Source organism: Balearica regulorum, chromosome 1 (genome assembly GCF_011004875.1).
Source record: "Balearica regulorum gibbericeps isolate bBalReg1 chromosome 1, bBalReg1.pri, whole genome shotgun sequence".
Classification (NCBI taxonomy): domain Eukaryota; kingdom Metazoa; phylum Chordata; class Aves; order Gruiformes; family Gruidae; genus Balearica; species Balearica regulorum.
Window position 1 is genome coordinate 33,135,922 of NC_046184.1, and position 23,260 is coordinate 33,159,181.

At 43.4% G+C, this 23,260-nt stretch overlaps 1 protein-coding gene across 2 annotated transcripts in view; it reads right to left on the reverse strand.

Moving 5' to 3' along the window:
• PRICKLE1 (prickle planar cell polarity protein 1) overlaps positions 1-23,260 on the reverse strand; it is a 65,912-nt gene that overhangs the window by 5,960 nt on the left and 36,692 nt on the right. The window contains exons 2-4 of one of the 2 annotated variants that reach the window (XM_075744823.1): positions 3,478-3,656; positions 1,079-1,192; positions 110-247 (exon numbers count right to left, since the gene is read on the reverse strand). In XM_075744823.1, coding sequence (XP_075600938.1) covers positions 110-247; positions 1,079-1,192; positions 3,478-3,609 — 384 coding nt within the window. In that variant the 5' untranslated portion in view covers positions 3,610-3,656. Of the gene's footprint in view, positions 1-109; positions 248-1,078; positions 1,193-3,477; positions 3,668-23,260 lie in introns of those variants that run through there. The other variant, XM_010306763.2, reaches the window with a different exon arrangement.

Consider the following 23,260-nt stretch of genomic DNA (forward strand, 5'->3'; position numbering starts at 1 on the left):
TTGTGCGTCTGTTCAGACAGAGAGAGAGATAAACTAACAGGTAGTATTGAGATACTGTAGTTTTACATTATTCAGCCCGCTAGTTGGCTTGTGGCACCAGTAGTAGTACCTGTTCACAAACTGCATGCATCACTGCTCTTGAGAGTAGTTTAATAGTGCCTCGGCCGAGTGCCTCCTTTTTGCGCTGAGAACTGAACATCTGCAGTTCCTTCTTTTCTTCTTCACTTAAAGACTGGCAATATCTCACCTTCCAGTGAAAACACAGGAGAACTTATTTTAAATACTGAGCTTTTAAAGTAACAGATTAGTAAGTGCCTATATGCAAGAAATTCATCAGGCATGCTGGCAATCATCATTAAATTTTTCCAACTTGTCTTCTCTACAATCTTAATATTTAGCTAATATGGCACAACACAAAACTAGCGCAGATTTTTGCGTTACAGGAAAAAACCCCACCATACTAAACTGAGAAGCTGTCTAGGCAACAAATAAGATTAAAACAAGCCAAACCCAAACCTGCTGCTATCCTAAAATAATGGAATGAACCTAAATCAGCCATAACATTGTCCTTTAGATTTACGGTTAAGTGTCCACAACTAAGTATTGCAGTATACACAAGATCTTAAGTATTGACACCCCCGCCCCCTTTCCTTACAAAGGGCTTGTTTGTTATTTCCACTTCTACTCCAAATTACACTGCATATCTGAGATGCAAACCGTTTACTATCACAAAGCATCCTTTTTGTGCACTACAATGCAATTCCAGGAATTTGTAGGTTCCTGGTAATTGGTGGGTGGCTGCAAACACTATAAAACCAACTTGTGTGAAGTTTATTGCAGTGACACCAACCTCCCTAACAAGCAAAGGCAGTGTCTTTCCAGACAGCTCTTATCTGCACACAAGCCAACCGGACAGCTAAACAATGGACTCAGTGTACACACCGTGCTGCTCTATAGGTCAGATGCCACTGCAGGCCACCGTTTAGGCTGGTAATAAATACACAGGTAGGTAATTCTCCACGTAAAAGCTGCCAGGGAGAGGTAAACCCTGATGGTGCATCTTAAGTTCTGTATTTACCTCATTGTCGTGGGGTGGCAGCTGATAAAGAAGTTGTTTAATTCGGTGTTTCTCTCCAGGGCTGTTAACGTAAGGGACCTTCTCCTCCGGCAAGCAGGCAAAATACAGCTGGACCTGACCAGGAGGAACACAGAGTTCAGACCGAGGGACACACATCACCCGAGCGCTGCAAGTGTCCTTCAGCTACTGTTTTATCTCAGGTCTCGTTTATGAAGGAAGGAGGTTATGCTACATTAGACCTGTGACAGGGTTTGTGCTGAAAATACGTGACCCAGATGAACCAGCTCAGCAAACCTGAATTGTCTCTGATAAAACTAGCACCCAGCTGCTGAATTGCTTTTCTGGAATGCAATTTGCAGTGACAATTAGGGGGGTATCATAAATTATGCACATTTAATGTTCTCATTATTCCCACCCCCTTCAGGGCTGGTCAACAACCCTGTGGAAATTCCAAGTTTCCCTCTGCAATTTACCACACAAGGCATGAAGCCTTCCAGAAAACAGCCACTATATAAACAAATTTAATTTGTTCTCTGCATTTTACACATTGTTGAGACAAAAGCTGTTTTCTAGTCTCCTGCTGATCAGGATCACCCCAAAGCATCAGCTTTCATTGCTTCCATGTGGGCTTTGGTAAAAAAGTGGAAACATCCTTCCCTTGGGAGAAGGCTGGATCCAGACACATTTCAATCAGATGCAAATTAACTACAAAATTTTCAGGGGCTGCATGTTTTTGATAAAGAAATCAATATTACGTGTACACACTTATCAATCTTCGCTTTTTTTTTCCCCTCTTCTTTTTTTCAGAAGAAAATTATGACAGGAAAGCTGTAATGAACACTATGACAAAGCCCAATGGCAAAAAATATTTTTGTGGAACAGCTACAGATTTATTGTTTTTCCTATGCAGTTTCCAGCTTGTCACGAGGCCTGGGGCTGTAAATAAGAGCTGACTATTGGCAAAAATATTACTTGCCATCCAGATTTAAATAATGCTCAGGTCAACAGCTTATTACTGTGCAAGACAGATGAAAAAGAAGCAGTAATCAGTCACTTGAGTCAGGAAGCAATCAAAATTATATGGGAAAGGTTGTAGGAAACATGACTTGGTCTTCATTTAACCAACATTTAAACATCAGAAGTCTACTGTAAGTCCACTTACTACTGACTGTATTTCGAGAAGCTGCAAGAAAAGATAACAACACGCAGTAAGAAATGAAGCTTTAGAGATACTTTATGCCCTTTTCTCAAGTTTATTGCACTGTTCTCAAAATAAGTCATTCTTCATGGAAAAAAAAATCTTTAGTGAGTTTGAGCTAGCTGGATTATGAGGATATTTTAGGGCATTTAATTGTTCTGGCAGAATGTTAGCTTGCTGTTTGCCTTAAGGTCTGATTTATCAGGATTCTCATATATGCTTAAGTAAGTGATAAAAAGAGTTTCCCTAAAAATAGCCCATTATTTGCCATTCCTGCTGACTTGCTGCTTTATTCATGATTAAGAAAATCTCTGCATAGCAGAAAGGAGACATCTTTTGCACCGTTTTAACTATGGAGTGTATTAGCTTGCCAGCTGAAGGAGGATTGCTCTGCCTCCATGAACAAACGTTACAAAGCCACTCTACCCCTTTCACACTAAAGTCTGAGTTCTGGGTATTACCAAGTACACAGCTTCAGCACAGCTGCAATATCATCAAGTAAATGAATACCATGAGAGGTTCATTCTGATCTCCTGTAGCAACTTGCTCATCAATAATTTAACTTTTATTTCCTCTACCATTATGTTATACAAGATAAAGGAGAGAGGGGAAGGAACAGCTCAACCAACCCACAAATGCCAGCTCCAGAGATCACACAAGAGAAATTGTGGCATGAACAAATGGCAGGCATACAACTATTTAAACAAGCGTAAAATACATTACTACTTGTCCCAGTGATAGAACACTTTTCTTTATGTGTGCTGTAATAACATACGCGTTCTAGATTTTAAATGCCTAATTATTTAAAGAGTTGTACAAGTGCAGTGAAGTACTGGCCAAGTTGCACAATGCCACGAGGTATGCCATGAGCTTTAATTTAACCTAATAACTTATTTCAAAGAGAAAGCAAAATTCTGTACTGCTTTTAGACTTTACGATACATACCTCTATGGCAAATATTTATTGAAAAATCTTGATTGGGAACTTTTTTTTGGAACATAAAACTCCTTGGTGTTGAGGATTTTAAGCCCCCTAAACACAGCCTCGTTGGAATAGGAAACAAAACAAGAAGTGAAGAGTTCTAGACAAATTTAAGTTTTATACATTGTAAGAATTTAGTTAGACTTGTAGAGGCAGCCTATCACTCCCTTACACAGTCCTTACAAGGCTTATTTTTAAAATGCAGAAGCACAGTTGGTACCTGCTCTGGTCTGAGGCCTGGGGGGACCCAGGCATATTCTTCCAAGGCACAGCCAGAGTCATCATCAGACGTTGAGCTTCGCTGACACCCGAAAACAAGATTGTTGGCTTTGGGCTCCATCTCCAATGGCATAAGTGTGAAGCGTTAAATATTTCAGCTGCAGCTCATCAAGGATTGATCTGGAGGAAGAGATTAACAGAGCTTGAATAAATTGGAACATGCAATAACTAATTATCAGTGTAAATGATCTTGCAACAGTTTAGTATTCCTTATGTTGCCCAGAACAATAAATGATTGAAGCGTCATTACAACTCGCTACAAGCAATTCAAAAGTGCTTAAAAGAGTTATGAAAATTAAATTACTCAAGAAAAAGCAAACTAGACACACACTACCATGTTTGGCAACCACAATGTATTTCAATATTAACACTTCTCGTCGTTTACACTTCTGCTTGTTTCACATCACTGGTTATATGTAGGTGTATCTAGGAGAGACTCATTGAGCAGATACTAACAAAAGGAATGACACAAGCTCTTCCTGAAGTCATCACTACCACCAATCTAGTAACACAAAAGACATGACAACCACTTGTCAAAAACTAAAGAAATTGTTGGGGAAAGAGGGTTGTGCAAGTAGCATCCTGTTTTTCTCAAAGTAGGCACAGAGCAGTGAGCGTCTGCTGGATTCCTCCGAGAACTTTGTTTTAGCTGTATCGGAGCGGAAGGGCGTTGGTCCAGTTAAATATCTGAGATCCAATTATGCCAGATTAGACTCTGTAAAATACATCATGATTGTTCTGTTAATTTAAAACCCTACAGGGAGATGCTTCTGTTGATTCATGAAGCCTGCAAAGCTTAGTATCAGTGGGACCATTCTAGGTTAAAACTGGCAAAGGTGGCTCTCACCAACATCCATAGCATTCTGCAGTAAAAAGCTTATTAAGATAAGTATCTTACACTAATTCTAGCAGAAGTTTTTAGGAAATTCAGACCAGGAATTTCAGTGAAATACAGATAACCAAAAGCAGAGAGGATGTATCCTACCATGACAGACATCCTGACCGCTGGGAGGATGTCTGTCTAAAAACAAGCTTGCTTTTACAGTACAGCATTACGCATGAGCTGTGCCTTCCCTGTTTTAGGCAATTCTTTCACCCATTCATCTAAACACAGATGAGATTTTGTCAGTGCTAGATCTGAGCTATAAAAAATTTTAATCATCTCCTTGACATATAACATTTCTGGTGCGTCAAAAAAACAGAGCAATCTAAAATCTTCTGGTGGGTCCCACATTACATTTCCAGTCTCATCACCACCATATTAGAGAAAATAAGCTGCTCCTAGATCACAGGTGGAAGAAAGATTTAAGACCATGTACTTGAGCATCCTGCTAGTTACTCAATGGGAGTTTCTCCTCCTTCAAACGAGAGGTACTGGTTAGCGCCAGGCTCTGTTGATTCAGTACGTAAACCCAAACCAGCTCCACAAAAAGTGGCCACATGCATCCAAAGCTACAAACTCGGAGAAATGACAATATTCAGTATTACATAGTCAATCTACCCCCATTTTCAATACATCTATACATTCCCACACCCAATAAAAAGAGATGAGATTACTTAACTCTTCCTCTGGGCTAGCGCTCAAAAAAATTAACTTGTTAACTTTACTCTAAAAACTTCTGGTTTGAAAACACATGCACTATTTTTGGTGCACTGCTAAGATGCCAACACATAGCTGCACTGTTATAAAAAGATTCATTTAATATTTTATTGGGCAAGCAAACCTGCCAACCTCCCCTCTGAGAACAGGCTATTTCTACAAAGCTTGTGAGCTGTCAGGCAAGTTTCTGAATTTTTACTCTAGCTGAACAACAGAAGATTAGCAAAACAGCTTCCGAGCTTAGCATCACCATATTACACCTTCCTCTCAGCTTCCAAGCTTAGCATCACCATATTACATCTTCCTCTGTCAAGGAAAGTGAGTAAAACCAAACTAAACCCTAAAAGCTCAATCCTATATATTTAAAATTGAAAGACAGACATCCTGATACATGCTACGTCCCTTGAATTAATTTCCTTCAGAAACAAATGGTAAGACAAGTGATATAAAACTGTTTCCCCTCTCCAGATGCTAGTGGAAATGAAGTCAGGCATCAGGTATGTTTTTGTTATTGCTCATATAAAACTGGGGTGCTAGGAAGGAGGGACAGAAGAAACCTGTGATGCAGTTAAGAACTCGTTCTAGCAAAAAAAGGCAACAGTGCAGAGTGTTGCAGTCGGATAGGGATGCTCAAGCTGGCAGCTTGTGTCCTGCATCATCTATACCCAAATAATTCTTAAATATAAGATTAAGATGAGTATCACTGAGAAGCCCAGGTCCTTCCAAGATGATCCTAGCAGTAGATGAACTGTTTTACAATTTCCCTTCAGAAAGGGGTAGATATCTGGTTTACAATAATGTGCCGCTCACTGACACCTAAGCTGCTATTTCCAACTCTTAAGGCATTGCAACACGAGAACCTATGTTGGTCAAATTATCACTTTTCAAGAACTGACTCCTGCCTAATAACCCAGGAACAGGAGTCACTAGGTGAAACGTCTTTGCCAACATTTCATTAGGCAACCTGACCTCAACCGCACAGCAGGAAGCAGATCTGAAATGTAATTTAGGTGAAGAGACAGGTTCAGCTCTGCTGGTCCCTGGGCAGTGGAGCAGGGTGTACCCCAGCCCATTCACACAACACCCAACACTCATAAGCACACAGGTAATTGAGTAATTGCTTCATATTGATTGTTCAAAAACCTCTCTCCTTAAGTTCAAAACCTAACTCTCTGACTTACTTTCTTCTCTTGAAAGACAAGGAAACAAACCAAAATCTGAATGTGTGAAGACTTGCTAACTTTTCTGAGGACTGTTGAACACTAAAGCTACATGCCTCTTCCATGTGGCAAAAAGCAACACTGGGTAATGCTGGGATTTCAAGTATAGCAAAGGTACGTAAGTGCATACTAATTCCAACAGAAGACAAGGCATTGGGTACGAGAAAGACCACGCTGCTTTTCCACACGGACTGATCCTGCCTGGGTCACCCTTGACCCATCCATTTCAGACAGCACGCGCTCCAGCTCCAACAAGAGTAAACCACAGACCCACAGGCCCATTTTCCTAATGATACAGGACAGATTGAAAGCATGGCTGGTGGAGAACAAAGGAAAAATACACCTCACCTCCAACTGTAAAATGCAACTTTACAGTCAGAGTGCTCCTCCCCAGATAAGGCAATTGGAAATGTTTAAAGCAGGGTTCATAAATCTCAATGAACCGAGATCACTCAAAGGACAGCATTCACTTTAAAAGAAAAACGCTACCATAGAGCTAATGTTAAGCCAGCTATAAAATGACTGACAGTACACCATATATCAATATGGCCATGTCACAAATACTGTGCTGTTGCTGAGAGTGAGGTTTCTAAACCAGCCCAGCTTAACAGCAGGCTATCCGCACAACTATTTTAGCAATTGCTTGTTTAGGAGTTCTCCTTCCTCTCCTGCTCAAGTGTAATTTGGTTTGCATTTTAAAACGACAGGGTTCTTCCTCCCCGCCCCCCAACCGCACTCATCCTTCAAAGTGATCTGTTTAAAATGATTACATCCTAAGGAGGATTCAAATGAATATAAACAACAGCTGAAAAAATAAATGCTTTCCAAGGGATGAGTAGAAAGGTGGTCTTTTTACTCCTGCCATGACATCTACAAAACACAGCAAGGATGTTTTGTTTTGCTTTCTTAAAGTTTGCGGAACATTTTGAGGTTTTAGCTCTGTTCAAATAGTACCTCTCAAAAAAAGCTTCATAGCCTCCAAGGACGTATTTCACTGGCAGCTTGACAACTATGAATAACATAATTGAATTAAACAGCTAAATTTGATTCAAAAAGAAAAGCAATTAATGTTTTTTTTTTTTTCCACGGATGTATTAAAACAACCATATTATGACAAAGTTCTTAGAAGTGAAGACAAACTACACTCCTAATTACAAACCCATGTGTACATAAAATATTAGGATATCAAACTTAGAGCAAAGCTATTGCTGAACCCTGTATGAAGGTTATCCCTGTGCTAGGATTTCCAGCTCACTGATTATGTTCACCCCTGACCAGATAGAAGAGGTCATGATTTGTGAGCACAGTTAGACAAACATCTCCTTGCCCATCCCCTGCTGTTTTACTCTGTCCTGCAGGGCAAATTGTTTAACAACTTTTTTGTTAGAAGGCTTGTTAACAAGGCTATAGGGGATACAAGATGCATATCACATGCATCCATTCACAATGAAGGCTCAACGAGTTAAGATTAGCATGGCCAGCCCATTCACCTGCTTATTTAATCCCTGGTGCACGATAACTACATTAGAAGAGGAAGGGTGTAATACAGTAGCAATAAGCCACAATAAAATAACTATTACGTATTACACAAGTGATCATTCCCTAGCTACAGGACAAGTAACACGTTTACAGACAACTCTATAGCTCTGTACTTGGGAAATCTGGATCCAGAGCTGATGAGCAGAATTTGTATCAGCACTAGGACACAGCAACTTCTTCAGCTTTCGGGTCCTTTGAATAACTCTACTATTCAGAGCAGTAGGGAAGGAATGAAGACTGTATACTTGTTCATTCAACATCATTTAGATGGACCCTGTAAGTAAGAACTTTTTTGCCTTTTGTTAGCCAATATACAAGGACTGACAGAAGAGTTAACTGCTTTCCTCCTCTAACATGCTAGCGCAAAGACCAATTTTCCAACTGGAAGTCAAACGATCTGTCTCAGGGTACGTTCTTTTGACGAGCCATACTGCAAAGACAGGCTACCTGCATTAACAAAGGGAGGAAGCAGCGTGACAAAGCATCTCCCCACGCCAACACATCTGATTTGGATGTATTATGCTTGGCGCTGCATAGTGCAGATGGAAATACAAGCGCACGCTGCAGTTAGGCAAGAACCAAACCTCTAGCTGAGGAAGCGGCATTCTCACGGATGCTTCCCCCTCTCCTTAAGAGGGTGTACAGATTTAGAAAGAAAGAAATCTTGCCTTTTACAGTCTCCCATTGATTTTTTTTAAATTCTATTTTAAACAGCAGTCAGACTTTACTCCAATGTACACATATACTCAGGTTTCACCCCGTCACCTGTTGGCTCCCGAACAACACCCTTCTTTGTTAGGGCTCACAGCCCTCATTTGAGACAAGTTTCCAGAGAAAACACTTCAAGAAAGTGTTCAATAAGTCACAAGACTGGAGTTCTAAAAACAAAATTCCGCGCATAGCCCGGTTTATTCTGACAGACACGCTGAGCCATACGCGCTCATCTCGGAGGAGCCGGGACGATGCCTTCTTCAGCAGGCAGAGCTCTCTAAAGGATAGGTGGAGGTTTTCCCGTCCTGTCCAAGTTTCAAGGACGTTGGGGCGGGTCGGAGGCCCCCCCAGCCCCCCACGTCCCCCCGTTCCGGCCTCCCACCGGCTGCATAAAGGCACCGGCCCCCACCCAGCTGGGAGAGCGGATACGAGTAACCGCAAATTACCTCTTTACAGCACCGACAGAGTGGCAAGGCTGCTGGCGGAGCCGGGAGAGGAGGCGCAGGACAGGCGATGCCCGCTGCGGACCCGACCCCGAGCCCCCCCCGCTGCACTCGCTGTTTAAACCGAGCCCCTTTCTCCGCTGTCCCCGGGGCCGTAAAGACCAACAGACCCGGCGAGGCGTCCGCAGCTCCCCGGCGGCGGGAGGGGCGCGGGGCGCAGCATCCCCGGCGCGGTGCTCACCTCGGGCCGGAGCTGTCTCCCCTCCCAGGGCAGGTCCGGAGGAGCGGCCAGCGCCAGGCACAGACCCGCCGAGGAAAGGAGGGGGGGGGGGGGGCTCCTCCTGCCCTGTCCCTGCCGGGCGGCGCCGCCGCTTCCCCTCCTCGTCCCGCCTGCTGGGAGCGCGACGGGACAGCTACCTGCGCCGCCCCCCCCGCCCTCCTCCCTCCCCTCCCCTCCCCCGGGGCTGCAAGAGGGGGTAGGAGCTGCCTCCCGAGCGCTCCTCCCCAAACGCACCCCGGACCGGCACCGGCAGCGCCTGTCACCTCCCGCCCCCCGGGGCGCTCCCCCCGATCCCCGGCGTCCCCCGCGCAGTGCGCCCCTCACTGCTCCTCAGTCAGGCGGCGGGAGGAATTTGTCCCACTAGCCCTCGTCCCTTCAAAGTGCTGCCCAAGGCAGGGGAGGGAGGGAGAGAAGGGGGGGAGCTGCTTCTGCCACAGACCTGGAGGCAGGGAGGGTCGCCGGCCCCGCCGCCTGCCCACCGGGGGGACCAAGCTTTTGCAGCAGCAATACGGACAATGTGGTTTAGCGACAACGCTTTTGTTCTTGTTTAAGCCCGAAATAGATTTCCCACCCCACCCTCCGCCGTGCTCCGGGCCGCCCCGGGCTGACCCTGCCCGGGTATCGAAGTGCACGGAGCAATTAATGACTCGGATAAGGACGGGGAAACGTTTGTTCTAGATCGCTGCATATAAATAAAAATCAATCCGGAGCCGAGGACCACAACGAGATCATGTCCATCACTGCCTCCCTTGGCACATCTCGAGAGACAGGCGTCCGACCCCCAGCTCATGCACAAAAAAGTAACACCGAGGGCTACGGGGGCATTCTCTAAACGTCCTTGGACAAACAACTGCCAGCCCTCACTTCTACCTTCCCCCCGCGTGGGCATAAAAAGCCCCGAGAGGCGGGTGGTTTGGCTTCAAAGGCTGGCGGGCAGCTTCCCCTCCGGCACCGTGAATGTAACCGTGAACACCGCGGTCAAATTTCCTCTTTCCTCTTCCCTCCCGCTCTTTGTCTCCCTTGGGAAGTCATTATCAAAGGGAATATATTCGCGCTGCATCTCGGGGTCAAAGCGGCAACCTCCCCCCCCCCCCCGGCCCCCGCTGCGAGGGGCAGCGGGCAGCAGCGGGCCAAACCCCCGGCCGCCCCCCACCCGAGGTCCGGCGGCTTAGGGCGCCTTATCTGCCCGGGCCCGCCGTGCGGGAGGGCGACGGGGCACTTCGCAGACACTTATCGCTTCCCCCAGGAACCGAATTTGCATGAATTTAAATTCACTCTTCTAAATTTGAATGACTCTGCCCGCAGGGTGCTAAGGGGAGCCCGGCCCTGACGGGTAAAGGCGCGACGGGTGCCGCGGGCAGAGCCGCTCCCAGAAGCGTCCCCGTCCCCACGGGCTGCGCCCCCCCCGCCCGGCCCACCCGGCGCTCAGCCGGGCCCACGCGAGTTCCGAGGCGGACCGGGCTGAGCCCTCACACCCCCCCCCCCTCCCGTGTGCTGATTAACCATCGCCAGACGCAGCCAGACGGAAAGGCAGGCTGATGGATCAGGACCAATACTGGGCTATCTGATCTCAAGTCGGGAAGTCTATCCTGGGTTAACGACGTTAAAAACAGCCCGTCCATTACAGCCCATCCCCATCACAAACCGGCCGTGCCATGAGATGCGCCCAGAGACCTTACAGTGATACGTGTAGGTGGATAATGGAGGTCCCACACGGATCCAGCCCCATGACATCAAAGCCGCAGTCTGTGGCTCCTGCAGTGGAAAAAAAACTGCTGAAACTCCAGCAAATTAACCAGCTCCAGTCCTTCCACACCCCATTTCACTTCCACAAGCAGTTTCACTGGTTGTACTACCTCCATTCTTAAACTGCTAAGTTGTTTTGAGGTCAAAGTTGGCATATTACTTGGATGAACTAGAGATTTTGTCAGAGCTTTTGTCAGTGCTGGCTTTACAAGACCCAGACTGTTTCTATTCTGTTTGTTGGACTGAGCAGACCCCATCTGGTGGCCAGCTGAACATCTGCCAACTCCATTCATCATTAATCAAAAATGGAAATGTCAGGAATAATGTTTATTCTTCCCCACTACACGACTGAATTAAATACCAACAATTTGCATATATTGTCTACTCCTTTTCCAGGGGTGCCTGACCTTTTCTTAGTAGTTCCCCGCAGCGAGGGCTCACTGCGTCTGCACAGCACATTGAAAAAAAGGAGAATCTCATTTGGGGACTTCTGCAACACAACCAACTCAACGGCTGAAGATTAATTTGCAAAGTTTCCTGACCCAGAGCCTACTGAAGCCAAAAAAGAGACGCTCACTTATTTTACTAGGCAGTCAAACTGTCCCCGATCTTGCTAACACTTTCCCTGACACCAAAGTATTTGAGGGTGTACAGAGATAGTTGGCTGCACTGTTCTTTTCCCGGACTTTTCTGGCTCAAACACAGAAACTACTATATTGTTCTGGGCAATGCACTTAAAGATTATCAGGCCAAAAACAACCGTTGCAATCTTCTAGCCTGAACTCATGTGGTCATAAGATTTTCCTAAAATTACTGTCTGCATGAACAAAACATTTGATTTTCATTTAAAAGTACCAGCAATGAAAAACCCACTACAACTCCTGTTAAATCCACTACAGCCCTTGTTAAATTGTTTCAAGTAGTCAATTATTTTACACTTTTTTTTTTTTTTTTTTTTAAATATCTCAGATTGCTGTGTCTCAGTGCTCAAACGCTGGATCGTTTGGTACCCTTGAATGTTAGGGTAAAGAACCAGCTATCTTAACTCCCCCTAGGCATTTGCAAATTGTGAAAGTCATTCCTTAACTATCTCTTTTGATTCAGGCAGCTTCCACAGGAGCAAATGTGTTGCTATGATTTTTTTGTTTGTTTGTTTTTACACAACAAATACATACATACTTGTTATGTGAAGCAGAAACTATGCTGCAGAAGTTGCCTAGAAAAAAAAAATCTAAAAAAAAGACAGGCACAAACTGACTTGCCCTTTAAGGCACGTTCTACATTCTTGACTGCGGCTGGGTAGAGCTGATCCTTCAAACGACCGGATGCTTCAAGGGACCTGTAATGGATATGGAACCTTTTGCCCTAAGGTATTAGTACAAATTTAGTCTGGGTAGCAACTTTCTTGTACTACTGACCAGGCCAGGGGTGTTCTCTGGCCTGTAAGAAATTCGCTGTTATCTGTGTGGTTTCCCAGTTCGCAATTATCCACATCAGGGAACATCCCCTGAGATATCACTGGTAATTGCTACCTTTGTTGGCAGTCACAGAAGAGAGACCAAGGAGCAGAAAACAAATTAACCTCTTGTGCTTCAGAGGCCGCTTCTCTGGGTAGGACAGTGGCATAACACCCACCTCTCAAGCCCCATTAGTTCTGTGGATAAACAAAGGAGTTCACCCTCTACATCATCACCCTTTAATGATCATCACCACCTCCACTCCAAGAGTTTAATTAACCATAATCTCACCCGTTCATTTAAAATAAAAAGTTGCGAGTCAGCTATGAAAGGTAAAAGTATGCAGTAAGGTGAATGGAACCCAGAACAACAAAAAAAAAAATCTTTGAGTAATAATTCTTTCAGAGAAGTCAACGAGAAAACTATTCAAAATAAACCAGATTTTGTGTTTTGAAACAAAACAAACCAAGAAGGGTTTTGCATGTTTCTGACAGCACAAGAGGAGTTCACGGAGCTGGAATTACAACTGCTCCCTGAGGTGTTATGCACAAATCAAAGCCTGTGCCTGACGCAGGCGGGTATGCCTTCAGGAATTTTAGGGACGGCGACTCCACCATGTATGGTCCTGCCTGCAGGCTACAGCGCAGGGAGCTCTAGCACGTGTTTACAGCACACCAAGGTTCTTTCCACCTTCAGTGGCCCCAGGTCTATGCCCCAAGGGAGCAAAGAGGCCAGAGTATGGGAAGTGGTTCCACCATGGTCTGAGCTCATCTACTGGAAAACCCAGCCCAGTGAAAAATGCTGGCTTAGTTCCCCAGATCTGCCAGTGTTAGAGCAAGGAAAAAACAGGACCAACTCCTGTGAGGTCAGACTGTTGTGGAGCTGCAGGGTCAGTTGTCTGCCTGCCTCCCTCTTCTAGGAAAACTGGGAGTCGTGGGCCTTGCAAACACAAGGGCAAGAGGGTCTTGCTCAGCTGGTGCATAAATGGCCTGACCTCCAAGACCACTTTACATGATGCTCCAAGACAAGTGAAATTTAACTATGTTCACCTTAGTGTGTTCAGAAACCCCTGTGGACATCCACCTTCATCTCTAGATACTTAAGCATCTTGTCAAACCAAGCCCTAGGCCTCTTCTCACAGGTTAAGACCATAAGGTGGAAGTACACCTTTGCAGGTGGGAACAGTTTGCACAATTTTACCACTATATACAATCAACAGGAGACACCTGACACACTGGATGCCCTTGAAGCAAAGCTGAAGCCTTGAAGGACCCTAGGCCACCCGTCTTTGTGCCACTCCATGCCTACAGCCATAGATGAAACCTCCTCATGCTCTCCCCATTCAACATCACTTCCTCCTGCCCACTCCAACAGTGCAATTTGGCACAAACAGCAGATCACCACATGCTGCTGGGAGCAGAGGCAGACCACTGCTGTTACCGATAATATCGGGGCCTCTTGACTGTGTGTCTTCCTTTATTTTCTTTTTTGAGGCTACAAAGAAAGGGCACAGAGGCGGCACCTTGTGAGTTCTGATGGCTCCAAAGGGTGAATCTTTGCCAAATTTTAAATAACAGTAAATAACAATTTTTAAATAACATTTAAAAATACAGAGAAAAAAAGCTCTGTAGGAGACATGCAAGTAAAAGACAAGAGATCATATGCAACAGAGAGGGAGAGACACAGGGATTAAAAGGAAGCGTGCATGTGAAATGCAACAAGTTAAAAAAATTAAAAGGATAAGATGACTTTTGCCCAGCACAGGTTTGTGACTGAGTCAGAGTGCTTGGTTTCCACTCTCCTCTTTGCTGCATTACCTGTGATCCTAACAGTCTGCCCTCTGCCTGCCTCAGTGTCAACAGAGCAGGGACAACGCCCCAAATATTAACATCAGGTAACAAATCAGGAGACAATCAAGTAGCACTGGACAAAAGAATAATAAAAATGCTCATTTTTATTTTCACCCACCAAACAATGGCACAGGGAGCTGCAGAGGCATCTAGCAACCAGGCATCAAGGAGGGAAACAGAGCCTGAACAGCTTGCTACAGAGAGCTACACCAGCTACCGCTGGCCTGAGGACTGGCCGGTATCAGCTACTGCGTGTTGGGAATGCATGTCTAAGAGAGGTTTATTTTATGCTTTATGGTCTCCAAGTTGAAGACCAACATACCTTTTAAAACCACGATCCTACTTTACTTCAGCTGCAAAGAATTAAAGTTTCATTAAAATGCCCTTTCTTGTTGGATCGGGCTAGGACTTGCTCCTGAACCAACAGGTCTGTTGCCGTATCTGGAAACTCTTAACCTCGCAGGCTTTTCTGAAGACAGTAATCTTGATTTTATCATTATTGGCTCCTCGCAGCCCACAGTCACGCAGAGCAGGGGTAACTGCACGGGTGCCCACAATACTGCCGCAACCACCGGCTGACAGGTGCGAGCAGGGCTCTCCTATCCACATTGACACCCTTGGTTAATTAGCGCCCCGTTTCCCAGGCTGCACAAGGCACAACAAAGTGCGTTGCAACAACACGCGCCTGCAACGCTTTGCTGGTAGCAGAGGCTGACGCAGGGTGGAATCGCTGCCTGGGTTTTTAATAACACCCCAGCACAAACACCATTATGCAATGGGGAAGGTGTTGCAGAGCCGGTGCTAATGCACTGTTTGCTTATTGAGGGACTTTTCAGCCAAGTATTGTGCCAAAGCCTGTGCGGATGATGAATAATGTCACTCTTATCTGTGTCAAGCTCCATTCTCAGGCCTTGCCTCCAAAGAACTCCTCGCAATTTATCTAAATTGGTTTGGAAATTGATTTAGATTAAAAATGGAAATGGTGCAAACTCTGTGTGGCTCATCTACTATGGTCAACACACATACAGACACGAAGGGAGACTCACCCCAGGAGTGGGGCATCCATGTAAAGAAACTAATATTTAAACAAATATTTAAACTACTTTTTAAAAACAAATTTCAAACCCATTGTGAGTATAGTTTTGTTGTGTGAGTAATGCTCTGGTTATACTCAGTCTGCCCTGTTGCTGGCAATACTTTTCAACATCCTAAACTTAGGAAAAAAAGCCAGATGATTGAGTTTAAGTGAAGGCAAAGTTTGACATGGAAGATTACTACTACTGCTGCAGCATTCTATCCAGAGAAAACGAAACTCAGTTTTAAGCCAAAGATGAGATTGGCAAAGGTTTGTGGTAACCTCCTCTTGCCTAAAATCTGTAGGGGGAGGGAAATCTAGCAGTCACTGGAACAGGCACCCAGCAGAGCGCTACACTGCCATCTTCCAGAGGCCATACCCACAGCACAGTACAAATACTTAGATTTTAGTTTGTTTTACCAAATTAATCTCGCAGGCTATCCTCAAGGCACACAGTGATGCAAGGAGGATGTAAAAAATGTCCGTTGGATAACGAGATGCATTACACCTTTATTAGCTTGCTTTAGTACAGCAGTTGCAAGAGAGAAAGAGAGACTACCAGATGGATGAGCTGTCAAGACTGAAGGCCATGAAACTCTACCAAAAGGCATCACCAAAAAAAAGATAAGTGTTTCAGTCTCTTGCATAGAAAGATCAACGGCTAATTATCCTAGCCAGGTAGGCCTGGAAACAGTCCTCTCACTTCTTGCTCAAAGACAGACCCCAGCTCAAAGCTGGGTAGGCTTCTACCTCAACAGAGGTTCACCACTCTTCTATCTGGCCAGCTCATGCTCTCTGCCACTACTGATAGTGTAGCTTTCTTGATTTTTATTAGGTTTTTCTTCATGCTTAAGAAGGCTTGTCATGGACTAGGCAGCATCCACATGACACCCTGACTCCAGACACTAATGTATAGTTTTACAATGAGTTTCCGTGCTTTGTCACTGCCTTAAAGCAGAAATGATACTCAAATCTCCTCCTTCCCCTTCTTATTCTCTCCTACCCTGAAAAAAAAAAAAAAAGGCAAAAAAAAGAGGCAAATAAGAGAAGTCCTCCACCTAACTGAAGTTCCTTCTATGAGAGCCATGAAGTTTCCCCCTCACTCCCATGTCTTTCTTGAATGCATTGCAAATCTCCATAAGGTGGCATCTTGCTAAAAAAATTCCCACTGTGTTGTTTCCCAATGGAAGTGCTGTAATGTAACCCATTACCCCAAAATGGGCACCAGACCAGCCCCCATTTACATGCCTGCGCAAATAAAAATCAAACTTCACCTTACTAACATTAATCTAACCATGTTTACCCCACATCTTATTTGGTCATACATGCAAGGTTTAAACTTGCTCTCTCTTTTCCTAGGAGGGTTATGATTCAGCATGTTTTCTGGGCAACCCAAACAGGCTTTCCGCTTAACAGAGTAAAGAACGCTGGTTTGGGAGGTTACATCCTTCCTTTTTTTCCCCCTTTTGCTGCTTCCCCCCCTCCAAGTATGATTAGTTTTTCTCTGCTGATTCAGCTCCCAGAACTGGTTTATTGCAGGATGAGTTGAGCACAATTGTCAGTACTAGGGAGGGGATGGGAGGAAAGCCCAGAGGGAGGGTCCCACTCCTGGTCAGTAGCTAGCTATTATAACTACACTGATACATCAAAACCACATCAAAAGGCAGCCAGGGAAGTTGACTTCACCAGCAATTCTCTCAGTTGCCGGCCAAGTGCCCGTGGGATAAGGGACACGCAGGTATGAACTGAGGAGAAAGATTAGGCAAGTGCTAGATCAGTAAAAAACCCAGACCTAGTAGACTCACAGTCCAAATGCATTTGAAAGAGTCAAATTTCTCCTCAAAGTATTCCCTTCACCACAGAGCTAGATGCTTAGAATCAGGTGTTTGGAGACATAAAAGTGCTCCTTTCCTTCTCTTCATTTCCACTGCACTTGAGGTTCAAGGCCAAGTGGACAGGCAGTGTCTGTTATGCCTGGTTTTCAGTAGGATAATAACGATGATCTCAGTTAAACAAATATTCAAATAGAAATCCAGTTAATTATGTTTCTTAGCCAGCAGTCATTACCCTTTCCACATCAATTGGCAAGATATTTAATTGTAACTACAACAAGGAAAATCGGTTTAAATCCCCTAAATATCAAGCTTCACCTCATCACCAACATGACATTAGTATAGACAAGTCTGGACCCTCCAGTACACATGTATTTTCTTAACTGTATTTACAGAAATGTTTGCGGACTCTTAAGAATATATAAGCATATTTTCAGAGTGAAAGATTGTAGGTTATTCATAGTAAATGAAAATCGTATGTATGAAGCACACAGTACAAAGAACACAGTTTTAAGAACACTCAACTAGTACCCTTGACATGAGTGACCTTTGTACAAGCATCCATTTATCCTTAAGTCCTTACGGACTTAAGCTGCTGAAACAGCAACTGCTTGACAATACCTGATATTCAACTGGCAGCCTCCCAGCCTTAAGCTACACCTACCTGGGCTTGCCAGCATGTCCCAGCTTTTCTTACAGGCTTGCTCAGGAGGATGGATTCTTTCAGATGTGTAGCCTTGAAGTAATAATGCCTAGTTTTGAAAGAGTACCAGAATTTAATGGAAATGAACAAGTGCTAATGCAATCTATGGCCACAGACAATGCATGCTTCTAGAACAGACAACCTCCCCCCCTATTTTTAAGAATATATTTACATTCAGCCACTACGAAGTGAAGCATTTCACCGTTGCTGAGTTACAACATCAGAGGTTGAGGGAATCCACTTGTGTCAGGCCACTTTCAGAAAGATAGTTCAAGATTAATTTCTGCAATTCTACAGTTTCTAAGGAAAAGGTTCAATCATTTTGAGGATGAGACAGCAGGAAAACATCCAACCTTTCCACTGCATAATGCTTCGGTATCTTTTAAACAGGTTTTGAAAGCAAATATTTGAGATAGCAATGTGAACTCAAGGCAAACCCCTAAATTTCGCCAAATCAGGTTTTGTTAAGTAAAACCTGTGAATATCAGAGCTGCTTGATATGACTACAGATATGTCTGACAGGTGATTTGTCAAGACACAGGTCTGACAAATGGCAATCATCACATACAGAGTCTATAAAAAGTCCTGAGAATATTCATGTATGTTTAGTGTTAGTTTAAATTTTCGACAATTTAGTACCTTAAAATTATTTTTCTGACTTGCTTTCTTGTCTACAGCAATTATTGCTGAGACAAGATTAACTCTAAGACAATTAGTAAGCAGAGGAAAGATGAGAATAAATGTTTCACAACAGCCATATACACATGACTCTCCAAGGTTGATGTAATCTTTGGATTTTTGTGTTACACACACATCCCTCCCTCCTCAGTCATCATCTACTTTCTCTTCAGTGGTACTCCTTCATAATTCTCCTTCTCTGATATGCAGAAGTAATGAGTCAGTGATAATTCAGTGATAATTACATTGTTTTTGTAAATGCAATCAATTGACACCTGGCCTGGACTTTACTTCCACATCATAACAAGAACTCTTCTGAACCTTGCACCAGGCAAGTTTTAAAGCAAGAAACATTTTTTTCCAGCAAAGAGCAGGGCAGGGATTAGGGAAAGAATCACTTTTTAGGTTTGGACGATCAGCTTTCACCAGCAGATATCCCCTACACACCCCTAGACCGGTGGAAGCTCCATTCACAGAAAGAGGACCTTAACAGATTACTAATGGGAATGTTAAATAAAAAAAAAAAAAAAAAGAATAAAAGATTTTAAAGACAATCTAGTTAAATTAGGTACAGTTTCATTAAGAAGACTTCAGTTACAGAATGGAGGATCCTGATCTGGCTTTGAGCACTGCCACTGCTTTCTCAACCAACTTGGTGCGATTATGCAGTTGGATTAGAAAGTCCTTCCTCAATCAACTCTTGGTGTGCTGATAATATCTAAAATTTGGCAAGACTTAGTTGTCATGCAAAGGTCCAGTGAGGTGCCCGCTCAGCGGGAGTGAAACCAGCTCTTGTAGAATTTTATGTAGCTAGTTTGCACCACATTAAACTACAGAAAATAACAAATGCCCATACCGACCCCGACTGGCTCTGTGTCGGGACCACAGAGCCTCAAGTGTTACTCAGCTTCCTCTCGTAAATGAGATTAAGGCTGGATTTACTTCATTACACATCACACCAGGAAGACTACTGGTAGAAAAATCTGCATAGCCAAAACCAGTTTGTAGCGTAGGATCAGAAACATGGACTCGGGACTGTCTGAAGTACCCAAGTAGATGACAACTTGTTAAAATTGCAGCTAGATCAACTCCTGCTTCATACCATTAGGCTGCGTCACCATAATTGATTGATCCTTGAAGACATGAATGATCAATTGGTGTGAGCTGTGCCACTGGGATGACACACCTGTGAGAGAGCCAACCAACTTCGTGGACAAGGAAGAGGAAGAACACTTGGGGGAAATGGAAGAGGGTAGCTAGTGCTTTACAGCCTAGATGCTAAAATAAGATCTTCATACCTAATTATGATCTTATTACTCAGCTGCCACAACTGCAATGGACAGGTTGCCTCCTCTTGATTTCTCTGATCTACAGAAGACAGTGAAGCTAATGTGAAAAGGTCAAAAAACCTGAATCAATATGCTGATGCTCCCAGCAGTGGATTTTCAATAGAGATCCATTATCACACAGGGAAAATGACTGAGGTAAGTTTAGGAGATGCAATTATCTGTAGCTTTTCCCCATTAAACCTTGTAACTCTCTCAATGAGAGTTTAAGGGCGTATATACTTCAACTTCTGTGTGAAGTTAATAACTTCACAAGAGACAAACAGTGGAACGAGCCATTCACATTTTGTACGATCAACAAATAAATGCTGGAGAGCAAGTTTTTGGATCTAGCTATTACCTCTAATTACACCTATCTCTATGAATAAATGAAAACTAGTTTGCATTTTTTTTCCCTGATCATTAGCCTCATTTACATAAGTGTTATGAGGCCAGTTCTTTATCCATTAGCGTGAATTAAGCGATACCCTGCTGGGCGCAGGACTGTTCAGACATGCTGACTGCAGAGCAGCTGCTCTCCTCCTTTGGTATTGAATGTTGATTAGCATCATAGCACATGACACACTGCAGGGCATATCGTGTGTCACACTATGGCATACAACATTTAATGAGAACCCAAAGAAAATCCCATCGTTTAGAAAGCCAATCTCTGCTCTGAACAGCAAGGCAATAATTAAGCACATGGTCTGTCTTGGGAAACACTGAATCCCTCAAACAGTGGGCACTCAGTTTTTTAGGACAATGGTGACTACCTGAGGCTGAGCTGTACATTTTCTTAGTTCTTCTAAGCCATAGCAAGTGTACCCACTGTCAAATAACCATATCTAGTCACATTTTTCAGCAAGACACTTGTATATTACCCTTTCAAGTCTGATCTATGAGACAGAACAAAGCTTCTGTATCATTAGATCTGTGCAGAAGATTTAAAGACATGACAGCTATGAAAACAGAGTGCACAATACAAACTCAGCTCCTCAAATACAGATCAAGGTTTAGTATCACCTTCCTGTGACTACTAATGGATCTCCAGCAGAACCTTTACAGTCTTTGTCAGCTTTCCTTATCTGAAAAATGGGTTGACACCACCTTGTCTTGCAAAGATTCATTGCTTATTTGAATGTCACCTTGACAATACCGTAAAATAGTGCATCATTGTATTATCAACATTTCACTACTTTGACACTATTAAATGTAGGCAAAGAAAAGCTTTTCACAACAGTGGAGAAATTCATGTCACACCATTCAAATTTATGGAGAAACTCTAGCTATTTTACAAGAAAACACATTTTGTGATAAGTGGTAACCATGCAAGAATGCTGAAAGCACTGCTGCCTCAACTCATCCGCAGAGCGGCATCCACAAAATAGTGACAACAATTAGCTTAGTTTGTTCTGAATGACTGGAACTTGATTAGTAAGGGTTTCAGCATGCACATTTTTTCTCTAGAAGACCAGTGCAGCAACAGAATCCACTTTTCCAGCTAAATAACATATTTTGCTCTGTGCAGCACTCTCTTGCTCTTAGGCACTGATGTAAGCAAAACAGGAGAATCCCTCTGAGGAGAGCCAGCCAAGTTCAGTCACTGGAGTTGATCTAATTACTGTCATAGTTGTACATCTGTTTCAAAGAGCAGAGCTAGAACCCTTGTATGAGAGGTGTTAGAAGAAATTAGACATCATTAATCAGAAGAATGATGAAGAAGCAGAAAACAACCCGCTGCTTTTTCTGTGCTGTTCACAATATAGTCACTTTGTAGGAGAACATCATAGCATCAACAAAGCCTAAAAGATTTTACATCTACAGCTCAGTCCATGGCAACAGCTAAGAAGGTATACACGAGGGACATGTCACCTCTCTACTTTAAAAGGAAAAAAAATTAATCACAAAAGGTCCCCAAATTGCATGCTCTCTCTTCCCACAACTCCATGGCACAAAGACATTTTTCAGATTTGGTGGAGAGAAGCCACTTCAGAGGCTGGGCTTTGTATCAAAAGAGGTCTTGTCTTTTAAACTGAGAACAGACCTAGGTTATGCCAGAGATCTTTATAAACTAGGTTCCTGTTTTTGATGGCATCAAGCTCCTTCTCCATGACCTCAGTAAGACACTCTGCTAGAAAGTTTCAGAAAAGACTTAGAGACAATGCTATTTCTGCAATGGTATTGTAAGGCAGCGGTGCCCAAACTTTTTTCTGATCAGACCACTGACCTCAGTTCAGCCTCAGAAAGGGCTACCCATCATAGCACCTCCTCATCCCGGCTTTTCTTTTTACAACCTAGATTAGCTTCTCATGTACCGTGTATCCATAATAATCTAAGTGCACAGTTATCTTGTAGGTGCAGAAGGTGTTCTGGGAACTCCTAACCGCAAAGAGCAAGGTCTTTGCGAAGGGCATGTGGGTGGTGGGGTGCACAGCGCAGTGCAACTACGGGTAAGGGCTACGCAACATGGATTTGGGCAGTCTGACCTCTAGTCTCTGGGTCAGGGGACCAGTTACTAAACAAAACACTGCCAGAGAGATGTAGTCTTGGGCTTCTGAGAAGTCTTCAACTAACTTTAATGAACACATTTAAGATGTAGACTAGCAGAATAACCGCTGCCTTCCCTCAATTCTTAGACTTACAGAAGTTTCCTTGTAAAACAAAATTTTGGAACTATGATTTAGTTCAACCTGAGCACTGGAAGTAGTTACAAACTTCAATGCAAAACATCTATGTTATAAAATGCTTTAAAAAACTCTTCCATCATTTGGAAACTTTTTGATAGAATCCAATTTTTAATAAAAATAGCTTTTAGCTGTACTAATTTGAGAAGTAATAATGGTCTTTCTGCATTTGCAACACTGAAAAGAAAACAAGATTAGAGAGCTTTGAAACTACTTTTTGAAGTTAGGATTTTTTTTAATGCATCTTACACTTGTAAATGAACTCTAGTTAAGAGTAAATGCAAAGAAGCAAAGAGACTTTCAATGTCACTCACACAGACATTAATTTCACAGGATACCGCTGTTTTCAATCATGTTTAACAGTGTTAATTTTTTCTCATTATCAGCAAAACAAAATAAGTACATGCTGAGGATAAGGAAACAGCTTTGTTTATCTTCAAAATCATGTGCTTACCAGAACTAAAGCATGTATTTGCCATATGTCAGCCCCTGCCCCCCTTTTTTAAATTACAAATTCATTAATATAGCACAGCGGTGCTATATTGTTAGCAAGGAATAAAGCACATTTTAAAGAGCAATTA